Source organism: Nyctibius grandis, chromosome 16, assembly GCF_013368605.1.
Source record: "Nyctibius grandis isolate bNycGra1 chromosome 16, bNycGra1.pri, whole genome shotgun sequence".
In the NCBI taxonomy this organism is placed as follows: Eukaryota; Metazoa; Chordata; class Aves; order Nyctibiiformes; family Nyctibiidae; genus Nyctibius; species Nyctibius grandis.
This window is the reverse complement of record NC_090673.1, coordinates 7,745,417-7,768,892: the sequence shown is the minus strand read 5'-3', so window position 1 is coordinate 7,768,892 and position 23,476 is coordinate 7,745,417. Positions and strand designations below refer to the sequence as shown.

General features: G+C 46.4%; 1 protein-coding gene across 1 annotated transcript in view; it reads right to left on the bottom strand.

Moving 5' to 3' along the window:
- CACNA1B (calcium voltage-gated channel subunit alpha1 B) overlaps window positions 1-23,476 on the bottom strand; it is a 285,302-nt gene that overhangs the window by 139,790 nt on the left and 122,036 nt on the right. The window contains exons 7-8 of the mRNA XM_068414104.1: window positions 14,598-14,701; window positions 84-199 (exon numbers count right to left, since the gene is read on the bottom strand). Coding sequence (XP_068270205.1) covers window positions 84-199; window positions 14,598-14,701 — 220 coding nt within the window. The remainder of the gene's footprint in view (window positions 1-83; window positions 200-14,597; window positions 14,702-23,476) is intronic.

The window sequence follows — 23,476 nt, the reverse complement described above, 5'->3', positions numbered from 1 at the left end:
CTGGGGCCCTTGTCCTCTGTAATCACCAGGTGCTTCTGGTCACAAAATATATTGAACCAAGATCAAGAGATCTCTTGCCTTACCTGCTTTGAAGATCCACTCCAAGTATCCATTTAGTTCCCGTTCAATTTGCTGCTGCCTACGGAGCTTCAGGAAAGCGCGACGATTTTCTACCCTTTCTCGTTCTTTGGCAAATTCGCTACGGAGAGAGAAGAATGAGAAACGACATATCACAAGCGGTCAGGGAAAACACACAGCCCCTCTTTCGTCTTTGAGATTGCATTCACAAAGCCTGTGAAGTTGATGACAGCAGCAGTGAGTGGAAACCACGTCACGCTACACATTGTTGTCCAACAAACTACTACTTTGATTGTAGCTCAGTTGTTCCTCCGCCTCTGTTATTCTGAAAGAGGACTGCAAACTGCCACATGCACACGCTTTTGTTATGGGGCCACACCATATCCATTACAATGAGATCCTGATGCACAACCACATATACCTGTCCATTCATGCAATACAAATTATTATCCCCAACACTGAAAACCGTCCTCCATCCTTCCTCACTACTCACCCCACAGCAGAATTTCCTCTAGAAGCGCAATATTGTGTCACAGACACACCAGCAGTCTCTCTTTCTTGGAAAATATCTACTCTTCCCTGTTAGCCTTTCTCTGAGTTTTCCCAGGCTTAAGTAGACTTTGACAAACACAAGTCAAACGAGAGCTACAAGCAAGGATGGGTACTCTGGGGTTAAGGTGGAACAGCCCAGATGCTCTGGGTTGAAGGTAACTGAACCTGCTATTTGCTAAAATCACATGGAAAGCAGGTATCCTGACATCAAATCATTGGAACAGGACTGTACAGGGTAGTCAGAAAGTAAGGTTCATCCAACCATTGCAAAAATCCTGTCCGAGTACATCTTACTGCCTAGTTTGAAACAATGTTGAGACAATAGTGCAGCCACCACCCCCAAGACATCCATGCTGGGGCTTTCCCCAAGGTAATTTGTATCACCACTGGGAACCTTCTGATGACCCACCTGGAGATGTACATGCCCACCTACCATTTACAGAGTTCTGAACTGTCCTCTGCAGTCCCTCGCTTTGAGCACGCACTGGTGTGACTCCCGCAATAGCTTCACCTATGCAGTTCAATGTGGGATCGGGCTTTTGTCCCTCGTGTACACCAATGGCTCACTCACTTGACATCTTAACTTTGCTGCGTCCTTCAAATCTTCAGTTAACTGTTGATCGCTGCAAACCCTTAGTTAACCATTATTCTTTACTAAAATCCCACCTAATCACCCATTTGTCACCCACATATGCTCCTCGGAAGTCACCAAGGAGCAGGAGGCAGGTGGAAGAACAGGGAAAAAGGAGCTGCAAGTGCCAGAGGCAGCTTTGTATTCAGTTTACACTTTACCCTTCAAAGCTGACACTTTTGCTTCATTTGGCAGGCCTGTCTGACCCGCAGAGAAGGGACTGCAGGGACAACTTGGCTCAGCACTGCGACGCACGCCAGTACCAGCCACCGATGTGAGAGCTGCCGTCAGCTGAGCAGTTACCTTGATTTTGGCAGCGCATCCCAGTCTCCTGACTCCCCTCTCCTGTCGCCCACCTGACAGCACAGCCCGTGACCCCATCCTTGAAATGGAGGAAGCCAAAACATCGCTCTGAACCAACAAGCTCTTCCTTGGCATTCAGCACATCTGCCAGGTGATTCGAGATCCTGTACGTATCAGCTGGATCGCCGATTTTCTCCCTCTTCCTTTCTAATGTTCTCATTTCTGGTTCAGTGCCTGCTGGTCTGGGCCACAGACCTCCTCTCAGTTTTGATTTCTTTCTGGGCAAGGAGGAATGAGATCAGACAGCACAAGGTGACAACATGCATTTATAAACTGCCAGACGTGGAGGGGCCACGCTTCCTGCGTTACAGGCTCGCGTCACCACAAGTTTCCCAGATCTGGGCCGTGCTGGATGGAAGCAGGAGCAACACCCAGCGGGTAGTTTCATGAAGGACCACAGCAGCCAGGAAGGACAGCAGATGAGCCGTGGCACAGCTCCCTCGCCCCTCAGAAGCCAGTAAGGGAGAGCTTTCCTTGCAAAGCCTTTCATCCTCTGCCAGCTCCTCTCTGGCCTAAGGAAAGTAAAAGCTACCTAGGACTTGTCCCTTTAATCTCAACCTTAAACATGTAAGAAAATGAGGCGAAAACTTTGTTAAGTTGCAAACCTTCAGTAGTTTCTGTACAGCCATACATCCTTTTTGCAAGACACCAGCGAGGAACGTTGCTGAGGTCAAAGCCACCTACGCTCTCCTGTTCTCTGGAGACAGCAGATTTGGCACTGCCATGGAAGCTGGGAAGGTAACTTTCAGGAGAAGACAGTACCTTGGGTCTCTGCTCATTCAATGTCTTCTGAGTGCTACAGAGCTGTACCAAAATAGTCCAGGTTGAAGACTGAAGGGTCTCGATGTATGGTCTTCCTGGCAGAGGAATGCAACCCTTGCTCTTTCTTCTGTCTCCAGGAGAGGTTTGATGAAGATGGAACTTGTCAACAGACTGTGTTTTTCTTCATGGAATGTATTAATAAAAGCACGCGTGTGTCTGTCTTCCACTATGTTCACCACCATTCAGGAACTGAAATATTCCCCATTTGCAGCAACTGGAAAACTCCCAGAATCTCTGAGAGCTTTTCAACAAAATTTCAGAACATATTCGAAGAAAAGGGGAAAATTTCTAGCAAAATGCCATATTTCTTCTGAAAATATTTTAGCTGAAGTTTTCCTGCCAGTTCTAAATGAAAACGCAAAAAGTCCCATGGGAAGGTTTGGTAGCAAAAAATAAGTTTCCTCTTTTATTCAACATAATTGCTATTTATGCCACTGACTTGCAAAAATCTCCCAAGTAACCAGAAAGGAAGCCTGAGCAGGAAATAAGCTGCCTCTTGCTCAGCTTTACCTCCAGGAGTTTCATCACAGCTGGTCCTCCAGTTTGGCCAATTCTGGAAGGAGGAACATTGAAATGTGTTCACCCATTGTCATCCTTGGCTCTCATCAACCACCATGTGCCCCAAAAGCGCCCCAAAACATTCATCTTTCAGCACTCTCTGGGGAGGTATTAGGAAAGCTGAAAGGTCGGTACTCCTACACGCAACACAGCAACAGAGACACGGCGTTGGAGGAAGCCAAGCTCTGCCTGGGCAGATGACTACAGTGCATTTTAGTTACAACATGACAGTTGTGAATAACTGATTCTACAGAGACAGCAGGAACAAACAGAAATCAAAGGAAGGGCATTCATCATGGAAACCATATGCCATACCAGTCACGCTCAATGTGTCACATTTTTCTTCTCAAGAGTGGTCGGTGCTTAAAGTTACCAGGAAAATGGATGATTGTTGCTTATCACCTTGGTGGGTGGAAGAGTAAAATAAATCTCAGCGTAAATATGCACTGAAATAGCCACTTCAGGGAAATTCAAGAGCTCCGCCAGCCACAAAAGAGACAAGGTCAACTTGTGAGTAACCACCAGGGTCAGTAAAAGATTATAAACCAATGAAATTCTTACAAGTACTTTATCCATGTTGGTCTTAAATTAAAAATACTGTCACAGCAACTAAAAAGGGAAAAAAAAAAAAAACAACTAACAAAAAAACCCCAAACAAACAAAAAAACAAACAAACAAACAAAAAACAACAAACCACAATCTTCATCCCAAGTCTCTGATTAACTTTCCTATAAGACAGCAGAGAGCTGAGATGGAGCATCATGTAATGCGCCTCCTGGTCTTGGGTTTCATGGCACAGTCCCAGGGCCAGGGACAGGAGGCCTGCTGCAAGACCTATCACACCTTTAAACCTCTGCAATTCAGGTTTTCCACTTAGAAAGCAGACAAACGCTTCCCACTCACAGGGAAGAGGCAGAAAGAGATGACATAGCATCACTGTCATTGCTACCACTAACAGTGCTCATGATAACAACATAGGTAATTAGCTCCTCATTCAGAACAATACCACTGAGCTACACGTGATCTCATGAAATCTCAGATTTTAAAATGCGATAACAGCCTTCGTCTACTGAGTCTGAACCACTGTTCAGAGTGAGCAGAAAGAAGCCCAGATCTCAGAAGGACACCACCAAGGACTCCCAGAAAACAGCTGTAAAGGACTTTCAGAATTTCAAGTCCAAACCAAAAAAAACCACACAAAGAACAAATAGTTTTAGGATTGACTTCATCTCCAGTCCAAGTAGATCAAAGGAATGAGCAAAGTTGAGCCTGGATGGCATGTGACATCTAGGGACAGAGTCCTGCCTGGAGAAATGCAGCCCTCAAGAATGGAGAGGGGCCAGATAATGCAAGTGGGTGAGCTGCTGGTGAAAGAACCAGCCAGGACTGCAAATGCTTGACTGAGTTGCTCACAAGTCAAAACAAATTCTCCAGGTGGAGAAACAAAACTTGGCCAACTCAGAAGGCTTAATTCGTAAGCTTTGTTTTTCAAACGTGGAGCAGTGCCGAAGAACAGACTTGATACTTGTCAGCAACCTGTTAAGCAGCCCACATCACTGCAGAGTAGGGAGGGACAGGCTGGAGGTAGAAGATGGAAAACAGCAACTCCTCTGGCTGCCTGACATGCAAGTTGGAGGAACATCACTGTGGGAAACACGTGCCAGAAGAGTGGCACAAAATCAGGAGTGTTGTGCTACTTGGGGGCTGCCTGGATAAGGAGGGGTGAAGTGTTAAAAATTCCTCTCAGTTGCAGTTCATCCCTTTTACAACCAGCAATGGAGGAACCTCAAAAGAAACTTGGTGCCAATCATCCCCCTTACTTTCAGTAAGCCTTCAGCAAGAGCAACGCTGAGGTAGGAATTTCCATAAGAGGCTGCAAAGAGATCGCAGAGATAAGAACATGCACTTATAGCACCTCAGACATAAAAACATGCTGGATTATAAGAGAGGTAAAGTGAACATGATACTATCTATATTTTTCAGTAAAAACAAGTTTTTTGTGCTCTTAGCAGGCTGCAAACACTTGCTCGGGGCCTGCACATCACTTACAAGACCCTCCAGAGTGCCTTAGGGTAACTTCCCAACACTGCAACCACACACACCTCCAAGCCTCCCAGCATCTTGAGAGCACCCACATGCAAGCAGAAACACTTAATTGCATTTTAAGGGTAGAAGTCCATTTCTTACCATTTATTTTGGTTAATCAACTGTGAGAAAGAAATAGAGAAAGAACCTTCAGTTAATTTTTCCTTTCCCTCTAAGGTCTCTGTTTCTGATGCTGGGGTTTGCCACCTTATCCTAATCTAACCAAATCTTGAGTGCTTGGGTGAAGCCAGTTACAATAATGTGGTAGGCAGATTCCTGTGGAGCCAACCCTCCTCATGCTCCTGCCATCCCGCAGGTCCTGCAGTAGGTGTGTGATTGAGTTTGCTACCTCCTCCACACGGTCCTGCAAAGCCCCTCGTGGCTTGCTTCACCAGGGTCTGATCCAGTTAATCCTCCTACCATTTCATTCGCTAGCTGCATCAGCATCCACATGTTTATAGAAAGGCAGATTCTTGCTCCAGGGAAAGAATTTGTTCTGCAGGTTCATATCTCTGCCTTTTGTCTTCCTGGTAAACAGCGAATCCTTTATAAGGGGAAGCCTCTGCTGGATGCAACAAAAAAGCCCAACACCTTTATGACTGTAACTGTTTATACAACTAAGGACACAAAGCCTTGGCTCTGCTAAACATTTATTTTACCTTCTGCAAACCTGTTCTTTGAGAGACAAAGGCAGTGAGGGAGTCCTAGCAGAAAGAAAGTGAGAATACCCACAGACAGCTAGCAGGAGCAAGATGGACAGTGGGGAGTGAGAAGAGAGAAAAGCAGGTGATCAGTGTCCTGGATGCAGAGGCAGGAAGAGCCTGGGGATCTGCTGAGCATCCCCACCCCTCCTGTGGGTGCTGTGGTGGCTTGGGCTGCATCCCCACCCCTCCTGGGCCAGTGCTGAGCAAGGCAGGCAGGACACCAAATAGGTAAAGGGTTATCTGAAGCACAACAGCAAAGCTCGGAATCTGAGCAGGAACAGCAGACACCATCTTCCCTCAATTCCTGAAGCATTTTGCTTCAGCAGAGTGCACTGTCACCAGGGAACCAGCAACAGCAGCAGCACCAGCAACCCTTTGAACTCTTTTAGAGATTAAAGGACCCACCTCCGCCCACAACAGGGCTCCAAAAGCCTGAAAGGGGCTGCCAGGGAGGCAGCAGCAGGAGAACAGCAATCCCGCAGGGATGATGCCTTGCAGGCCAGCCACCTCAAAGGCACCAACCTTTCGTGTTTCAAAAAAAAAAAAAAAAACAACAACTCCTCCAGGAGAGGAGGAAAGACAGTGAGAGCAGGGCCTGAATTATTCACGGCAGCACACAGGAGGCAAGGGGCGAGGGGAAGGGATGGGAGAGAGGAGAGAGAGCACGGTTCCCTTCAGTGCACTAACCTGGGTGGATGCTGGTGAGTTAGAAATACAGGTGGAGGGTAGAATCAAATTTGGCTTAGGAAAGAAAAATATCAAAGCCAATAAATGCAGACTAAAAAGACAAGCAGTGCAATTTCCAGCTGCCTGGACATGAGGTGTCACGGCCTGTAGCTGAGGAGCTGCAAACCCAACAGTACATGGCTCAGCTATGTCCATAGCCAGCACCTTGCACCCCAAAGGGTTGCAAAAAAATAAGAGGGGATGAGTAAGGACCTTGGTTTCTTTACCATAGCACCAGATATCTTTACCACAGTAAGCCCCAGAAAGACTTCAGGAGGAGCCAAAGTATGGTTAATCTCATTCACAGACAAAATCCTCAAGTGCAGAGAAACCAGCCGGCAAAACTAAAAACAATTTGGGCCTCCAATTTACTGATCTGAAAATGTGAATAGGAATGCATGTAGAGTGTTGTTAAATCACTGGTTTTAAATACCTCTAAAAATCAGGCCCAGGTCACCGCTGAACACAGGCAAAGCGTACTGATTAGAAAGCCTGTCTGGAACAAGAAGAAAAAGCATGGAGATGCACCTCATTTGGGTGAGAAGAAAATCTGAGGGAGGTGGAAGAAAGCACATCCCAGTGGTGCAGAGAGATCACACTGGAAAGAGCTGGAATGAGATGAAACCAAGCAACTGATTCACCTGGAAAACCATCAGTAAGAATTTCTTTATGCTGGTGACATTTAGTACCTCTAAGATATTATTTTTCCTGCCCATAAAGGTGGTTTGTTGAGAAGTTAGTTTTGAACCTTGTTATTAAGCAAGGAAAGCCCAGAGGAAGATTGAGATTTCTTAGTGCTGAAGATGACCAAGCTCTGTGGCTCCTCATCTGCCCCAGGCTGTCCCATCAGCTGCACAAAATCCCAAAGACACAGAGTGTTACGTGTTTCTATCTCACCTAGAGCTACAGCTGACCAAGATCACACTGGGCATGGTCTGAGGGGGCATGTCCATCTCTCCCAGACTGAGCCCAGATGTATAGACCCAGCTGGCTGAGCTGCTTAACCCATCCTAATATCCACCGCTTAAGAATAAGGACTGGCTCGATCAATCCTGCACAGCTAGAGCTGCTTCTGCTTCCTCCTCATTGCTCTAAATAGGGGGGGAAAAATAGCTCTCCTCAACCAGCTGATAAAGGATGAAAGTATCACTGTGAGATTGATCTCGCAGCACTGAGCCAGGCTTCACAGTCACTTTTATCACTGAACATATCAGGAAGATGCTTCAAATGCAAGCCAGATATGGGATATATCTTGTATTTGTAGAAAGAGAAAGAGCAGCAGCACAGAGGTGAATCCTTCAATGCATCTTCCTTCCTTTTGTCTTTATGTTCGGCTTGTGCCGATGTCACTTTGATTCCACCTAATCCAATTTGAAATGCTGCAAGTGCCACAGCTGGGCAAACCTGGCTTGAAGAAGGCAACAAAAAAAGAGAGAAAAAAGAATTAAAAAGCACTGTCTATCTCACAGTATCAGCCTACTGCAATTACTGGATGAACCTCTGACTCGGTTGATCAAGTCTCCACCTCACAGTCAAAGCAGAGGCCCCAGAAAATTCAAATTAAGTCTCCTATGTATCATTCCTTTATTACAGGCTTTAATTTCCATTGCGGCTTAACAGAAGGGCGAATAAAGGTAGTCCATCTCTCCTTTCCTAACCAAAAACACAAAAGGAGCAAAGGATCCACATTTCATAGGACATTTATCTTGGTGAGACAAAGCTCACATGGAAAGTCATTGCTCCCCAACTTCTGCAACAAACACACATGCTTCTCCTACATTTCTTGTTTACAATGATGGCTTTGTTACAAAGGGTGATGAGTGAGGAACAACAGGAAAGAAAATTTTTTTTTACCCCATCTTTCCCCTCCTTTTTAAGCACAGGCTGGAGAAAGTCTAAAAGCAATGAGAAAGCAAGCACAAACTCATATCTTTTCATGATGCAGCTCTTCTGCCGCAAATAATTAACACCAGCCAAAGTCAGATCACAGCAGGTAACAGTGAACTTGGAACAAATTTGCCGAGAAAATGAATGATTGTCTCCGTAATGAGGGAGAAGGACAGAAGAATGCTTCGCCATTATGACAAATTAATCAGCCCGATTCTTCTCCAGCCTCTGCACGTCTCACAGGCTGAAGTTTTATGATCTCAACCTGGCAAAAATCCTCAGGATGGGAAAACATGTCATGAAACTCAGCAGAGCAAGTCACTGAGACAGCTGGTTCAATGAGGTCTGGATGGGACTGTGCATCCTCCCAGGGAGCTGCTCTAACAGCGCAAAAGCCTCCGTGACCCAAGGTATGACAGTCAGAACTAGATATCCCCTAGGGTGACTGAAGCACATGAGAGTGTTTAACGGGACCCTGCCCAGAGAGCATCACCACATGCTGCAGACTGCTCAAAACAGGGTGCAGCAGTGAAGAATTAAAGCACCATTTACCCTGACTTTTGTTCACCTGCAAGGTGCCAGCCCAGTCCGTAGCTGTATCCCTTGCCAGGCTCCTGCTGTCACAAAGATGCTGCATCCATTGAAAATGGCTCCCTGCAGTTCTTACACCAGGTGGTCTCATATAACAAGAAGCAAGTGTTGCACATCTCAGGACAGAGCAGGTCTGGACCGTGTTATGGCAATACTTACCCAGGGAAGATGCTAACTGGCCACTGCAATGCCTCTCCACACTTGGTTATTGCAGCCAGATGAGTAAACCCTCAGGAAAGATCATTACTCTTTACTGGCTGGTCTGGAAATACCTCAGGCTTCACCATAAATATTTGAGGATGTGACAAGCAGCATTTTTCACACTCGAGAGACACAGACTCTCAGTATTCAAATGCATCACTCACAGTGCACTGCCCTCTCTGGCCAGCACTCCCGCTGTCTCATCACCCTCCCCACTCCCCATCACTGCGTGAAACAGTGCCAAAAAGCACTTAGCCTTGAAATAAGTTAAATCATCTTCCTCACAGCATCCCATGATAACGTTTATCCTCTTAGCATTGTGTAATCCAAAGCATCAAAACAGTCACAAATGTATTGTACAGAATCATCCAGCTCATTACCAGGCAAAATTAATACCCAAATCAACACCCAAGCAGTAGAAAACTGCATAATCCCACCAGCCCATGGAAGAAAGCTGCTATCTGGGCTGAAAGGGGGCTGAGGGCTGGGAGGGGAACAGCAGCAGGATGAGAAAAACAGCACTGGAAATCACTGCTAAAGGATGGAACGCCAGGAAGCTAAGGTGTACATGGAGATGGGTTCCCATCTCTTGGGGGCAACAGCTGCCAGAGCAGGATGGCAAAGGGCTGCAGCCTGCTAGCAAGAAAACAGTACAAAGGCAGAAAAAGGATGAGCATTGGTCAGGATTTCTCAATTGAATGTGGGGTATTTTTTCCTTCCTCACTCTAAACTGCAGAACCATGTGTAGAGTTCAATAAAATATTTATCAGGATCATCATAGGGCATTTTCTGGTCAGAATTGAAGCCAAATCCCATGACATCCCAAGCAGCAAACAAACCTGCATTTAGGAAATACTGAAAGGCATCTGGGGTCAACGCATCTTGGCATGACTTGGAGCCAGAACATTCCCATGGTGCCACCAGAGGCAGCCAATCTCTTTTTCTGTGGAAAGGCTGTATTCCATGTGATGGATGCCTTTATTGGTACCTAAGTCACAGAGAGTTTACAAATAATCTAATAAGTAAGAATAACCAGCTACACCAGTCAACACAAAAAGATGTTTTAAGAGAAATATTTTAAGGATACAAATTCCTAAACATTTTCACTACTGCACTGGAAATCTTATAAAATGCTACCCCAATTTCTGGGAAGCAAGGTGCCCCAGCTTTCTGGAACAAGGTCAGCATGGCTAGAATGGTTTCTCATGGTTAAAACAGAGAAATAAAGTCAAGGGCAGCTGTCTAGTACGAATAAAACCTGGTTCATCCTTTGGGTGGATGGGTGGTTCAGCAGAACTTCAAACAGTGTCTAACCTCTTTTTTTCCCCCCCCCCACATTTCTCTCTTCCCTTTTTTGTGTCTGTGACTGGGGAGGTATCAGGCTTGGGCAGTCACCCCAACATACTTCCCAGCACATGGATGGGCAGAACACACCCTGTGTCTTCCCATCTTGATCAAGTGGGCAGACCTCTACAGAGTCTACAGACCTGAGAGAAATCTCTCCTCCTGCTTGTGCTCTCCTTGCCCTATACAGTCCTGATCTTCTCTTGAATCAGCTACGGCACTCAGTAAGAGCTCCGCCAGAAGAAAAGAATCTGTGTTTTTCCTGCTCTATTGCTTTCTGTAGGGCTGTTAAGTTTTATCAGCTCATGAAGGGATCAAGCACCAGAGAGGGAAAACAGAAAGGAAGGGGAATACACAGAGAGGAGTAGAGAGGAAAACCCCTAACAAGGGGCACAAACCCACATTGCCACTACTCCACAGCAAACGGGGTGCTCTGCTCCTGCTGGAGAGCCCCGTATCTTCTGTAAGGAAGCAAAGGCAGTCCTGGACTTTAGGAGCTGTTTCAATTGCAGTTCACTTGTATAGCTGTGGCCACTGCAGTACTCCAGGAAAACTCTAAATCCTGCCCTATTCACAGCTAGAGAACAGCACAGTCTGTCTTTCCTTGGGGTGTTCAACCTGCAAAGGGGAGTTGCTACCAACTGCCCCAGTCAGAGACCCACCTTCAGCCCTGTGGTGAGCAGGTACAGCACAGCATCCTCTGCAATACACATCTGTTGTAAAGACATAGGAGAGCCCAACATCTCTGTTGCACCATCAGAAATAAGATGTTTGCAGTAACTCCACACCCCATGTTGTAGGATCACTGGGGAAAACTGGATATTTGGTGGCACAAGCAGAGCCGAGCTCTGCTGGTGGTCTGGCCCCCAGTGCTTGCGTCATGGAGGGGAAAGGAACAGGAGGCAGAGTGTGCCACTGGGGTGGGTATTTAAATATTAACCGATTACAAGAGCACTGGCAGTGCTTTGATCAGTACGCATGAGAAGGACACACTGTACAGCAGGCAGAGTCTCATTTAATCTGTATTACAGAGTCAACGGGCTTTTAGTTACATCTTTAGCCAGATACTCAGAGCTTTTTTTTCATATCAACAGTGGCCCAAGATAATGAGTTATTTTTATACCAAGGTTTTACCAGCACTTACAGATTTCCACATCTCCCCGTCACTTCCCTGCCTTTGGTTTTATTATAATTCCAGAAGAATCAGTGGAGGTGAAATGTTGGTTGCTCTTTATTTTGAAACAGGTATCATCTCTTCTCTAGCATTTGCAATGCAAATGCTTTTGCATTTTGCTAGCAGATGAGATTCAGGATCCTAACCAGGTCAATCTGTCTACAGTGCTCAAACAGATAAACCCAGGAGCTAAATCCACTCATATTATGTATCTGCCCAGTTTCGACAGGGGTTCACAAATAACTACAGAAGGGCAGAAAATTCCATTAAGAGTTTTGCCATAACTCTGTAAATCTGGTAGTCAATAGGAAGCTCAATAACTTGTTGTCATTTCAGCTTATTTATATTGCCATAATCTGTGATAGTGTCTGCATTTCTACTTCAGAAATTTGTTCCTACTGAGGAACACAAATATGTGAGAGGAAATAGCTCAGAACTAACAGCAATGAAAAATACTCAGGTAAAAGCTTTTTCTGTGGCTTTCCAATGTATAGACAGCAGTATGCTGAAGCTTAACCCCTAATGCTGGTGATCTACAAGGCAAAGTACTGGAAAATAAAATACAACCTGACCAACAGGATTTTTGTGGAAGAGGACAGTAATGAAGATCACACACAAGCCAGGGAAAGCAGTGGCCTAACCTCAGCTTTGCAGTGGTTTCCTGGGGGCATTACATCCCCCCTTTCTACCCCGCTGTTCCCTCTCCGTAATATGTGGGGAAGGAGAGCAGAGCACTGCATCGCTCCCAGGATACAGCCAGGATAATATCACAGGCTAGGAGGTGCCTAGATCATGAGAACAAGAAGCAGGTGAATGGTTGCTGAGTTAACCCTGTTCGTGGGCTATTTGTAGAACTCCTAACCCTAAATCAACTTTGTTCTATTGAAACAGGAATGTGGGATATTGCCAAGAGTCTCCGCTGCAGGAGCCACTAGTTGGCACTGTCACTGGGACGTGGATGGCATAATGTCCTCGAGTGGAACTGCACCCTCTGGAAGTCAACATGCATTTGCCAACGACCCCTCCTCCATGCACAGACAGACGTATAAATAATCACCTCCAGTACAAATTTCTTTTTTTCCCTACAGCTCTATCTGGGGCTTTTGGTTAGAGAATACAATGGCAACAGTGTCTGTCTTCAGAGGGTCTTTTGATCTTTTTGGTGCCTTCTCATCACCAGTCCATTCAGATACACCCATTTCCTTCATTGCTCAATAGCTGCAAGCCCACCAGCAGCCTGCTGAGCAGTGTGGTCAACACCTGAGCTATGATGTTGATTTTCTTCAGCCTCTCCCCAGGAATTATTCCAGCCAAGGCCATCAAACCACTATGCAAAATAGAATTTAAAAGCTTCCGTCTTTGAAAAGGATATCATCATCCTTACCACTAACAAGGGGAAACCTGATGCACAGAACTGCATTTTTTTATAGAAGATACACATTTATATAATATTCATATTTTGCCCCAAGCAACAAGAGGCTTTCAGGAGAGCCAGACAGAGGTCCCAATCTTCCGGTCACCAAACACGTTTGAATCCAGCACAAAGGAACAGGAGCCTGCAGGCTTCTGAGTTTTGTTTTAAATCACAAGTACCATTACAGCCAACACGGGCTGACCCCACTGTGGAACTAGGAAGACAAACGACCTAATGAACCACACTCAGCCCTGGCTCTGGTGCTCGCTTTAAATCATACGTCAGACAAGTGTGGTCACGAAGCTCTCCTCTACAAAGCCTCTGATACAACAGGATGTCTGACTAATGGCTTTGATCAGTTATTGATCGTGACCATTATTCCTGGACTGAAGGAACAGCAAAGTGCATGACATGGCCTTCTCCATGACCTTCTCTTGTAGCAGCACACCTCCTAGTCCTCAAAAACACCTGCACTGCTGCCTCCCTGCTCCTGCCCCCAGCATGCGCTTTGAGGACAAGGATCCTTAATAAAATAATAAAATTGAGCATGACTCTGTTCTTTGGAAAACATTTTTCTTTCTCTAGTAACTTAAAGAGAAAGAGCAAAGGTGCAGCACTGAAGGGCTTTTACCACTCAGCAGCATTAACTGTTCTCTCGTTCCGTGCTGCCAAGAGCCAGAAATAAATCTAGATCTTGATAGATCTAAATAATCTTAATCACCTGGATTGGATGAGAAGAAACTGTGTGTGAAATGAGGTGCCAAAGTGTAAGGGCTCACAAACCACTGAGGTGAGTCAGGTTGTTCATTTCAGACAAAATTTCCACAGACACAGGGGACGTTCCAGCTAGGCTTCAAACTTGGCAACTTGATCTCTACAATGGCCCAAACCCAAAACTCATACGCAACAAACACAAAATCCTTGGCTGAACCCCAGGGTCTGAACATCAAGAGACCAGCGTGTCCCCAAAACCCAGACATTGACTTGAACAGATAGAGATTTAAAACAAAACCAACCACCTGAGATCTTTTAATTGCCTTTTGTTTGAGCTTCACATTTCTCCGTGCTGCACAGTCAGACCAAACGCGTTATGAACACTTTGATGTCCAGCTCCTGCACTGAAGTATTTATACTGGCATCAGTGGGTTCCTGAGGGGTTTTCAAGCCGACGCAGGAGTAAGTTTTGTCTGCACAGACCCAAGTCAGTATAATTACAGGGAGCTCACTTAACTCTTGGGTCTGGATTCAGAATCATCTCAATTAAGGATTTTTCACCAGCCTATTCCCCCCTCCTATGGCTCTGTAATCTTATAGAAATACCCCACTGCAAGGAAAGGATAAGGTAGGAAATGTGTGAAGGAGGACAATGTACATCTCTTTTTCAGCTACATCCTCTCACAGTGCTAAAACCAACACATCTTCCCTTTTCGTAACCAGGTGGAGACAAGCAAGTCATCAGTGTCTTACCCTGATAAGACGCCCAGCACCAAGTTGAGCATGAAGAAAGAGCCAATGATGATGAGAGGGATGAAGTAAAGCCAGTTCCAGGTATTTCCTGCAGCATCATTTGTCTGGAAACCAAAAGAAAGAGAAATAAAAACAAATATTAATCAGCCTCCGAAACAAAATACCATACAGAAAGTGCAGGGCAGAGGGCAGGGGAGATCCCCCTGAGATTTCCATAGGGCTGTCCACCACTGATGTACTGGTTAGCTCCGTTATTGTCACCAGTTCAAATGCCAGCAAAAGAACCGATGAACGAAGCTGATTGTGTACTGTCCACACCACGATTTGTCGTCAGCTCCAGTGATAAGATTCATCTAATTCCACAGCTCCAGGCTGGCCCTGCTGCAAGGCCAAAACACGCTTTTAAGTGACCTACCTCTGTGCAGGCTTTCTACACCAGCCTCCTCCCTCCCCACCTCAACTCTGACTTCCCATGTGTAGAGCATCTCAGGATTGAGACACACAACAACAGGAGGGAACCACAGCCTTCCGTTAATCCATGCTGCAATCAAGGCAGAGCGTGGCAGCGTGCCCGCAATCTGTGCATACACACAGAGCCGGAGAAGACAAGAAGTCTGCAAGAAAACAAGGCGTCTTCAGAGTGATGGCAATTCCACATCTGCTTACTCAGCGCTTTGGGCTTCTGTCATCAAAACCCATCTGAGGCTCCCTGAGTAAGCAGCAGCCTCGATTAAGGGGAGGGAAGGGTGGTTTAGTTTATGACAAAGTTTCTGCATTCATCAACCACAAGGGAGCTCTTTCAGGAACTGCTGAAAAGTAAAATGCCACATGGCCATTTACTGAAGGCAAGTGCTGAGAAAAATGCAAATTCTTCTCTTGTGAGTGAAGAAAGCAGCAATTTGAGAATCTGATGTCAGGTGTAAGGGAGGGGAAACAGGAAGCAAAAAGAAAAGACAAGACCCAAAGACATTCTCCTCCTCCTGCAGAGGGTAAAGAATAAGACAAACACAGGGATCACCCACCTGCCCAGCCGAGGAGGCTGGCAGAGACCACAGAGAAGCTCTCTCAAACCCCAACCTGCACAAAATTTATTAATTCTAACTTATATTGGTGCCTTTTCCTTATTATCTGTGGTGCTTTTTTTGGTCACTATTCCTAATCATATTTGCAAGTGTAATTCTGCTTGCCAAAGGATTCACAGAAAGAGCTGCTTTAAATGTGCTTTATTTGAGGCGTGCATGCAGTTGATGCCACCTCGAAATGTCTCTGCATAAGTAGAAGTCACCCCATAAACAGGCAAAACCAACGTGAGATGTGGGTGACCCATGTCAGAGCATTTCTTACAGCTACTAACACTTATAGCACTCATGCAAGTAAATGCCTTCTGGGACATTTTTAATATGGTGCCTATCTGCCCAAATTCTTCCTCAAGGAACATGCTCTGGATCAAACACATGACAAGCATTTCTCCAAATAGCAAACATCTTCAGAAATATCTATGTCAGTTGATCGGTGACTCACCCGAGAGGAACAGGGACTAACTAACCTCGCCACACACCACCCTTGCTAAAGGCAAAACCAGCGCGTGACAGATGAATGAATCCGAAGAGAAAACAGGCTGAGAAAATGAGAGCAGAAAGATGGGGAAAACTCTGTGCAGCCCAATCTCTCACTATGATTTTTTAATGCCTTTGGCAATACCTGTCATCCCACTCCAGCAGCACCGCGTCTTCGTTCACTGTTTTGTCTTTCCATTCCTCTCTGCTTTTAGCTATTTCTTTTCCCTGTTCTCCTGCACCACGTCTCTACAGATGGGTTCGGAGGCAACAAGGATACTCATCCTCAGTGTTTCTTCCCCAATGCATGGGGAAAGTGCCTGGTACAGCCCCAGCCTTCTCTCCTGGGATTACAGAGCAAACCCCATGGGTTTAGATTTAAAGGCTGTTCTTCAGTTCTCATGTCGTCGACCAAGGTGGCCGCCCTCATGTCTCTAGTTGGAGCAAGTGCATCCCATTCAGCAAGGCTGGGGACCACCGTCAGCCAGGCGAGGGGGGCTGCAGAGCCAACCCACGAGGAAGAGCTGGAGGAAGGGAACAGATGGGAGAAGGGAAACCACACAAACATGCAAAGAGAGTGCAGTAGGTTCATTGCTGCCAAATGATCGTTTATCATTTATTTATTCATTTGAAGCCCAAACTTGGCAACAGATCCACAATTCCATGCCACGATCAAAGCCCTTAAAAATGAAATGTGCTGAAATACGACTAATTAACCACCCTCCCCTCCGAGCATTTGCTAGACTACCTTATGTAGAGGAGGGACTCGCTCTCTCCGCTCTGTCTCACACACAGGGATCCAGGACAGACTAGAGGGCAAAACACTGGGCAAAAGGGTCGACAGAAAACCTCTTCCAAGAAAGCAGAGCCCTCACGGACATGCGGCATCTTTCCCAGTGCTCCCAAGCACGCTTGAACCCAATGGCATCAGCTCTGACATAGTGAGATACTTTAATGAATCAAACCTGTTTGCTGCCAGGAAACCTGAACTCCTCCAGGGAAAGCCCCAAGTCCCGCAGGCACCTCTGGCCATGAAGAGCCAAGGAGGCAGCCCTCCGCCCACAGAGCCACTGGGGCTTGGGCTGTGGGCCAGCTCCAGGCTTGCTTATGAAGCAGGATGAGCCAAGAGATCAAATCAATTCTTATGTTCCAGCTAAAACATTTCACTGGTGTAACGCCTGGCTGACTGTCAGTGCTACTTAACCCTAACCACAAGTCTAACCTGACAGGGAAGGAGAAAAAACTAAATACTCGTCAGGATATGCCAGAATGACATCCAAATAGAGTAAGTGCTTAGGGGAGGGCTCCCTTGCTGCTCAGGACCCGAGGAACCCACCGATTACTATCAGGCACAGGGCTCCTCACAAGCACCCCTGAACAATACCAACATCAAGCTGAAGCGTTGCTCCAGGAGTGCCCCAGGCACCAGCATCAAACAGCTCATGTCCCTCAAACTCAACAGCACAAGACTCCCACAGAGGAGGTGCTTCACAGTGGGAAATTGAGGCACGGGAAGTCTAAGAGACACTCTCGAAGTCGCAGTGGAGACCCAAAGAACTGTACCTCAGGCACCTACAGCCCATATAAACTCTCCAGCCCCTGGAATGCTCTTCCCAACAAGCTGGGCTGCCACAGCCCCCTCTGCCTAACCTCTGCTCAGCTCCAAGCTGATTCCACCCCCCAACCTGGTGCTTCTATCAAGATGTATCCATTATGCCAATTCACAGCTGGTGCCTCCTTTTCCCATTATATTTTTTTTTCTAAAAATCTAACCTAAATCCCCAACAGCATCCTTCTAGCCTCTTCCATGTGACTGTACTTCATCATCCACCCTGGAGCTTGGTGCTCAGCAGGAGCACCCAGGTCACATAAAGCTTCTCCTTTGGCACCCAGCTATGTTGGCTCTCTGCACAGTTGGCTTTAAGCAAGGACGAGGGGTCTCTCCTCCCTCTTGTGCAGCACCAAGCACCTTGCCAGGATCCCCAAGCAGTGAGAGCACAGCCATCTCTCTACAGAAGCAGGTGGGTGAATACTGTCATCTATAACACATGTAGAAGCTAAAAGGCTTCTGCCATGCAGGGAGATTAATGCCCTGAGCTCCCAGCGCAGCCGAAGAGGACGGAGCGTACTCTGGCAAAGCACAAGGTACTTCCCACACCCAAACCTTGTGTGACTTGTCCAGCACCAGAGAAAGGCTGGTATTAATACCCACTTTTGTCTCTCAGACATGGAGAGCTGTTAGGCCACTGCTTCATTATGTTAACAAGATGGCAGCTGCATCTAATTATTAATTCATTTAAAGACATGTTTTGAAACAATTGACTTGAAAGCAGCCTACTGCTGCTTGCAATGTGCTGCAGAGACCAGAAAAGCTTTTATATTGCCTTTCATCTTCCTCTCTGCAGCCCTGGCCATGGCCCGTGTTCCCGGGGTGTGCGGGGAAGCAGAGCCCTTGTGCCTGCCTGCCCTGAACCGAGTTTCTCGTGTTACTGGGGCTTCTTGCTGCTGCATGACCAGAAGCAGCTCTGCTCCAGCCAGCCCTATCCCATCACCATGACATGGTCAGCAGAGCCCTGCCTGCTCTGATATCCTTCTCCCAGCCCATCCCCACCCGGCAGCACACCACGGGCTCTCCAAGGACCCTGCCTACTTTCGGCTCAGTTCTCCCCTCAGCCGGGGCATCCCAGGGGAGCCTCGCAGCCCGCCAGCCTCACAGCCCAATCCCACACGCTGCTGACTTCAAACGGGGCTGATCAAAGGGAGCAGGAGCTGGGTTGGTAGGGGAAGGAGCTTGTAAATGCTCCGCAGGACTTCCTCACCAGTGAGCCTCCCATCAGCAGTGGGGAGTTACTGGGAAAACTATGACAGCCCCTGCAGAACAAAGCCCCAGCAGCCCCCAAGGAAGGGAAGCCTGTGCAGTTTCTACCAGGGCTGCTTGATCACAGTTTGCATCAGCGATGAGATCCTGGTTCTGGAATCCCAAAATACACAATTAAGTGAATTTTGGTTTACACACAGCCTCGTGGCCAGGCAAGTGACTGCCTCTGTGCAATGGATGGAGGTTCCTGAGGTTTTGGGAGATTTACAAACTGCAAATTAGAGCATGTCAAACACAGAATAATCCCCAAAATCCTGCCCCCCCTCTTTTCTCTAAGCAGACAGCACAGCTGCCCACAACCTCCCACTCTCCTCCAGCTTCTGCAACACAACCTAAATCTATATTTCATGCGGCAAAGGGATGGGGGATTCCCACGTACCTCAGTGTGTGGGCTACTGACCCGCAGCCAGCACACTGCACAGTAAGGCCGTGCCCCAGGGGTGAAGCTGAGACCTGATGGATCTGCAGTCTGGAGCTGACAGCTCCTCCCAGCTGGTGCAAACAGAAGACCTGCCACCACTCCGCACTGCCCATAACCCCACTCAGAGTATGCCAAGAACCAAACCAGCCAGGCAGTGATAGCACATGTTTAAATAACTTATTCAAATAACACATTATACATTGCTGAACCTGATTAAATTCTCTTGGGCCACACAAAAGCAGCAGAACAACAAAGACCTTTGCCATAGGAAAGTGCTGGGTGGTGCATGGTGGGGACTGGATACCCTGAGCAGAGACTGTTGCACTGCAATGAAGCTAAGCAATAAAAGTCTCACATTTCAGCTCCTGATTTCCAGGTTTCTGATCAAAACACCATCATTGTCTCTGCCCTTCTCCCAAAATCATCGCTGTCTCCACTTGCAGTCCCTTTATTCCTGTACTGGGAGGAAGAGAGAGCTCAGGGACGTCCACACACAAGGCTACACCAGGTCAGCTCTATCACCACAAACCCACACGTGATCCCACTGACTTTACAGTAAGCCTATAATTAATATAAATTATACAGACTTCCTGATGACTTTGACTTGCACTCAGGAAGCTGCTGCACAGGGTATGATGTCAGTGCAGGCCAGCTCCTGGGCACTGCCTGTGCAGAGGGGACTAACCCTCCACAGCAGACTGCCTTCTGCTCCTGCAGCTCTATGGGTGCAGTCCCCATGATGTAAACTCACTCCTGCTCACAGCTGGAGCTAAGGAAACACACTCCAAGCTTCATGGCTCGGGGACAAACTCCCTTCTGCTACTGCTATGGGTGGCAGGCACCTCTTAAACAGAGCAGCTGTACAGCAGCCTTCACCAGAGCTCCTCTGCCAGCACCTAAAGACAGTCAAAATGCCTTTATAAGGGTTCATCTGTCGACTTTGGAGCTTCAAATGAGACCTTAAGGGCAGCATCTACAAAAGCATAAAGTCACAGACCATCCTACCATGTACCGGCACCAGCCTGGGTACCAAATCACAGGACAAGGTCTGGACTGGTCCTGCTGGCAGATCAAGAGGATGGAGCCAGGCTCTTCTCAGTGACATCCCTTGACAGGACAAGGGGCAATGGGTGCAAGCTGGAACACAGGAGGTTCCACTTAAATATGAGGAAAAACTTCTTTATGGTAAGGGTGACTGAACACTGGAACAGGCTGCCCATAGAGGTTGTGGAGTCTCCTTCTCTGGAGACATTCAAAACCCACCTGGACGTGTTCCTGTGTGATATGGTCTAGGCAATCCTGCCCCGGCAGGGGGATTGGACTAGATGATCTTTCGAGGTCCCTTCCAATCCCTAACATTCTGTGATTCTGTGATCTCCACCTAGGGTTCCCTGTCTGTGCAAGGACACTGCTTTGGGCTCTCAAGCTGTCAGAAACCCATTTAGATGTAGAATTACGCCACTTTTTTACCAGTAGAGCAACAAAACGACTCTGCCTCTGAACAAGGAGCCATTCTGCTGCTTACAGGAGTTTCTTCTTTCAGCTACTTTTGACAGGAGCAGCAACCCTGAGGCGACTGCCCCAGATCTGCAAGGAAGAAATTCTGCCCTCACTTTGCTCAGCACATTGACCATCAATGTGAAAACCAAGCAATTAGTGGGCTAACGCGTAATCCTTTGGAAATGTTTCCAGAGTGGGGCTCAATAAAGAAGGGATCTAATTTGACAGATACAGCCAAAGCTGAAACACAACAGACCATTAGCTCTTTGCTATGCTTTTAATCAAAATGTATAGTAGACCTAGAGTTTACTCACTTTAATCTAATCAATGGCAGAGCCTGACTTATTTGGGGCAATTAAAGCATAATCTTCCCTTAGATAAGTGCTTTTGCATTGAGGAAAACTCTTGGCTGTCTTCAAGAGATGAACTCTATTTACCCTTCATCTGATTCTTAACAATTCTCTCCTCGCTACTTCTGTTAATTAGCGACGCTATTTATGGTTGATTTATTTCTCTCTGTTCTTATTCTTAGGATTAGGTGAACACAGAATTACCAGGAACAAAACCTGAAAAATTAAAAGCACTTACGATGAGCACATGGAGCCCTGCCTTACCCAGCACATTTTCTCTAGGCACCAAGTAGCTCCGGCTGAGCTCTTCATCAGAGACAGGCAGACTTCGCACAAGGTATAAGGGCAGAAAACCCAAATTTGCTCAAAAAAGCCATTCCGAGTTCGATCTATGGAATCAATGACGACTTACTCTATTCACAAAATAGACACAGACTCAAATGACATTTAGACCAGTCACTCTCTGGCATGCTACATAGTCCACATCACCATAATATCCCAAAGTGTCACTCTTCAATGCTAGAAAGTGAAAAGTGCTTTCACAGATGGAGAATGGGGCATACTGGTTTCATAGGAACTTAATAAGTTCAAGTCCAAATCTAACTCACATCTGAAGCTCCTGAATGCATAGCTGTGGTCAAGTATAAGCTTTGCCTTTTCTAATTAAGAAATACTCATTACTGTTTGCACTGTATTTGTAAGCAAAATCCCTGGTGGAAAGTCTGGACCCCATTCTGCTGAAAGCCCTGGAGAAAATACCTCTGGCCCCAAAATCCAGCTGGGTGGAGTGTAGGCCAATGTATTTGTTAGATTAGAGCATGAGACATTTGACTTCCCCCCTAAAAAGATAATCTCAAACTTAAAATCTAGCAGGACATTGAATAGCTTTATTTTGTTTTCAGGTTTTATTTTAAAGATGACCACAAAAGGGGACTGGAAGGATTTGCATAAACTTCTTAAAATATTGCAAACTTCAGAAATAAGTCCAGGAGTCTAGAAGATAACGAAGGGGCCTCACTCTCCCATCAATAACATACTGGGAAGAGCTGAGGAGGAGTACAGCACCTTCCTCACCTCCCTGACAAAGTCATACCTTAACTTATCATTCAGTAGAGCTGTGAAATATTTTCTCTCTACTCCATTCATTCAGTTACCAAAAAGGTATTATAATTTATTACTTTTTGAAAAAAAAAAAATCATCTTTCTCCTACATTTCTTTTCCACATCTCTTTGGATCATCTGAAAACAGAAGGAAAAAAAAAATTAGAAGACTTTTCATCTTTTAAGCCTTATGTACCCTTTTTCACCCAGAAACACCACCAAGCCCTGCACTGAAGAGGTCTCTCTTGCTATCCCCAGCTTTACAGAAGGTGAAATGGGTCACAGTGAGGTGAAAGGAGATCTGCTTCCACGTTTCCCAGAAGACCAGCAAGAGAAGTCCCATCTCTCTACTCCTTACCTAATGTGCTGGCTTATACAAAATACCAGAATCTGCAAAATAGCCTTTTTTTTTTTCCTCCCAGTTCCAGTTTAAATACAATCTTGGCACAAAGACAGTCCAATAACTTTAGTTACTGACTTTCAGATGTTACAGTCCATTTGCAGAGAGCATCTGGTGTTCAGGTCTACAGGGACATGACAGCCGGGGGAGGGCTGGTGACTGACCCTTCTGAGCAAAATTAAATTGGCCGAGAGGTGCATTTCCAATTGGTGCTCAGGGAGTATCCATGGGAGGGAGCTGACAGACCACCTGCCTGGTGTGCTCATTTGTGTGAAGGATAAAACTAAAATGGGCTGGTTAATGAAATTAGTGGTCAGTCCAAATCACACTCCTGCACGTGCTGCGTACAGCAAGACAGGGTTGGACTGGGGTTCTCTTCACAGAAGGTCTTTGAGTTATTCTACTCTTTCTTTTACCTTCAGGATAGAGGTTAGTCCACTTCCCAATCAAACACACAACACTCGTGCAACAAACGTGATACATGTGCCTTATGCTTCCCCAGTGGGCATACAGGTACCCTAAACATAAGGTGAAGAACATCTACCCCCCTCACAAACCAGAACGAGGTGCATCCTCTGTTCCAGGAAGAGAAATCCCTGTCACATAGTTGGCAGTAAAAATGGAGAGGGAAAGGCAGCTCAAGAGATATCTTCACATCATCAAACAACAGGAG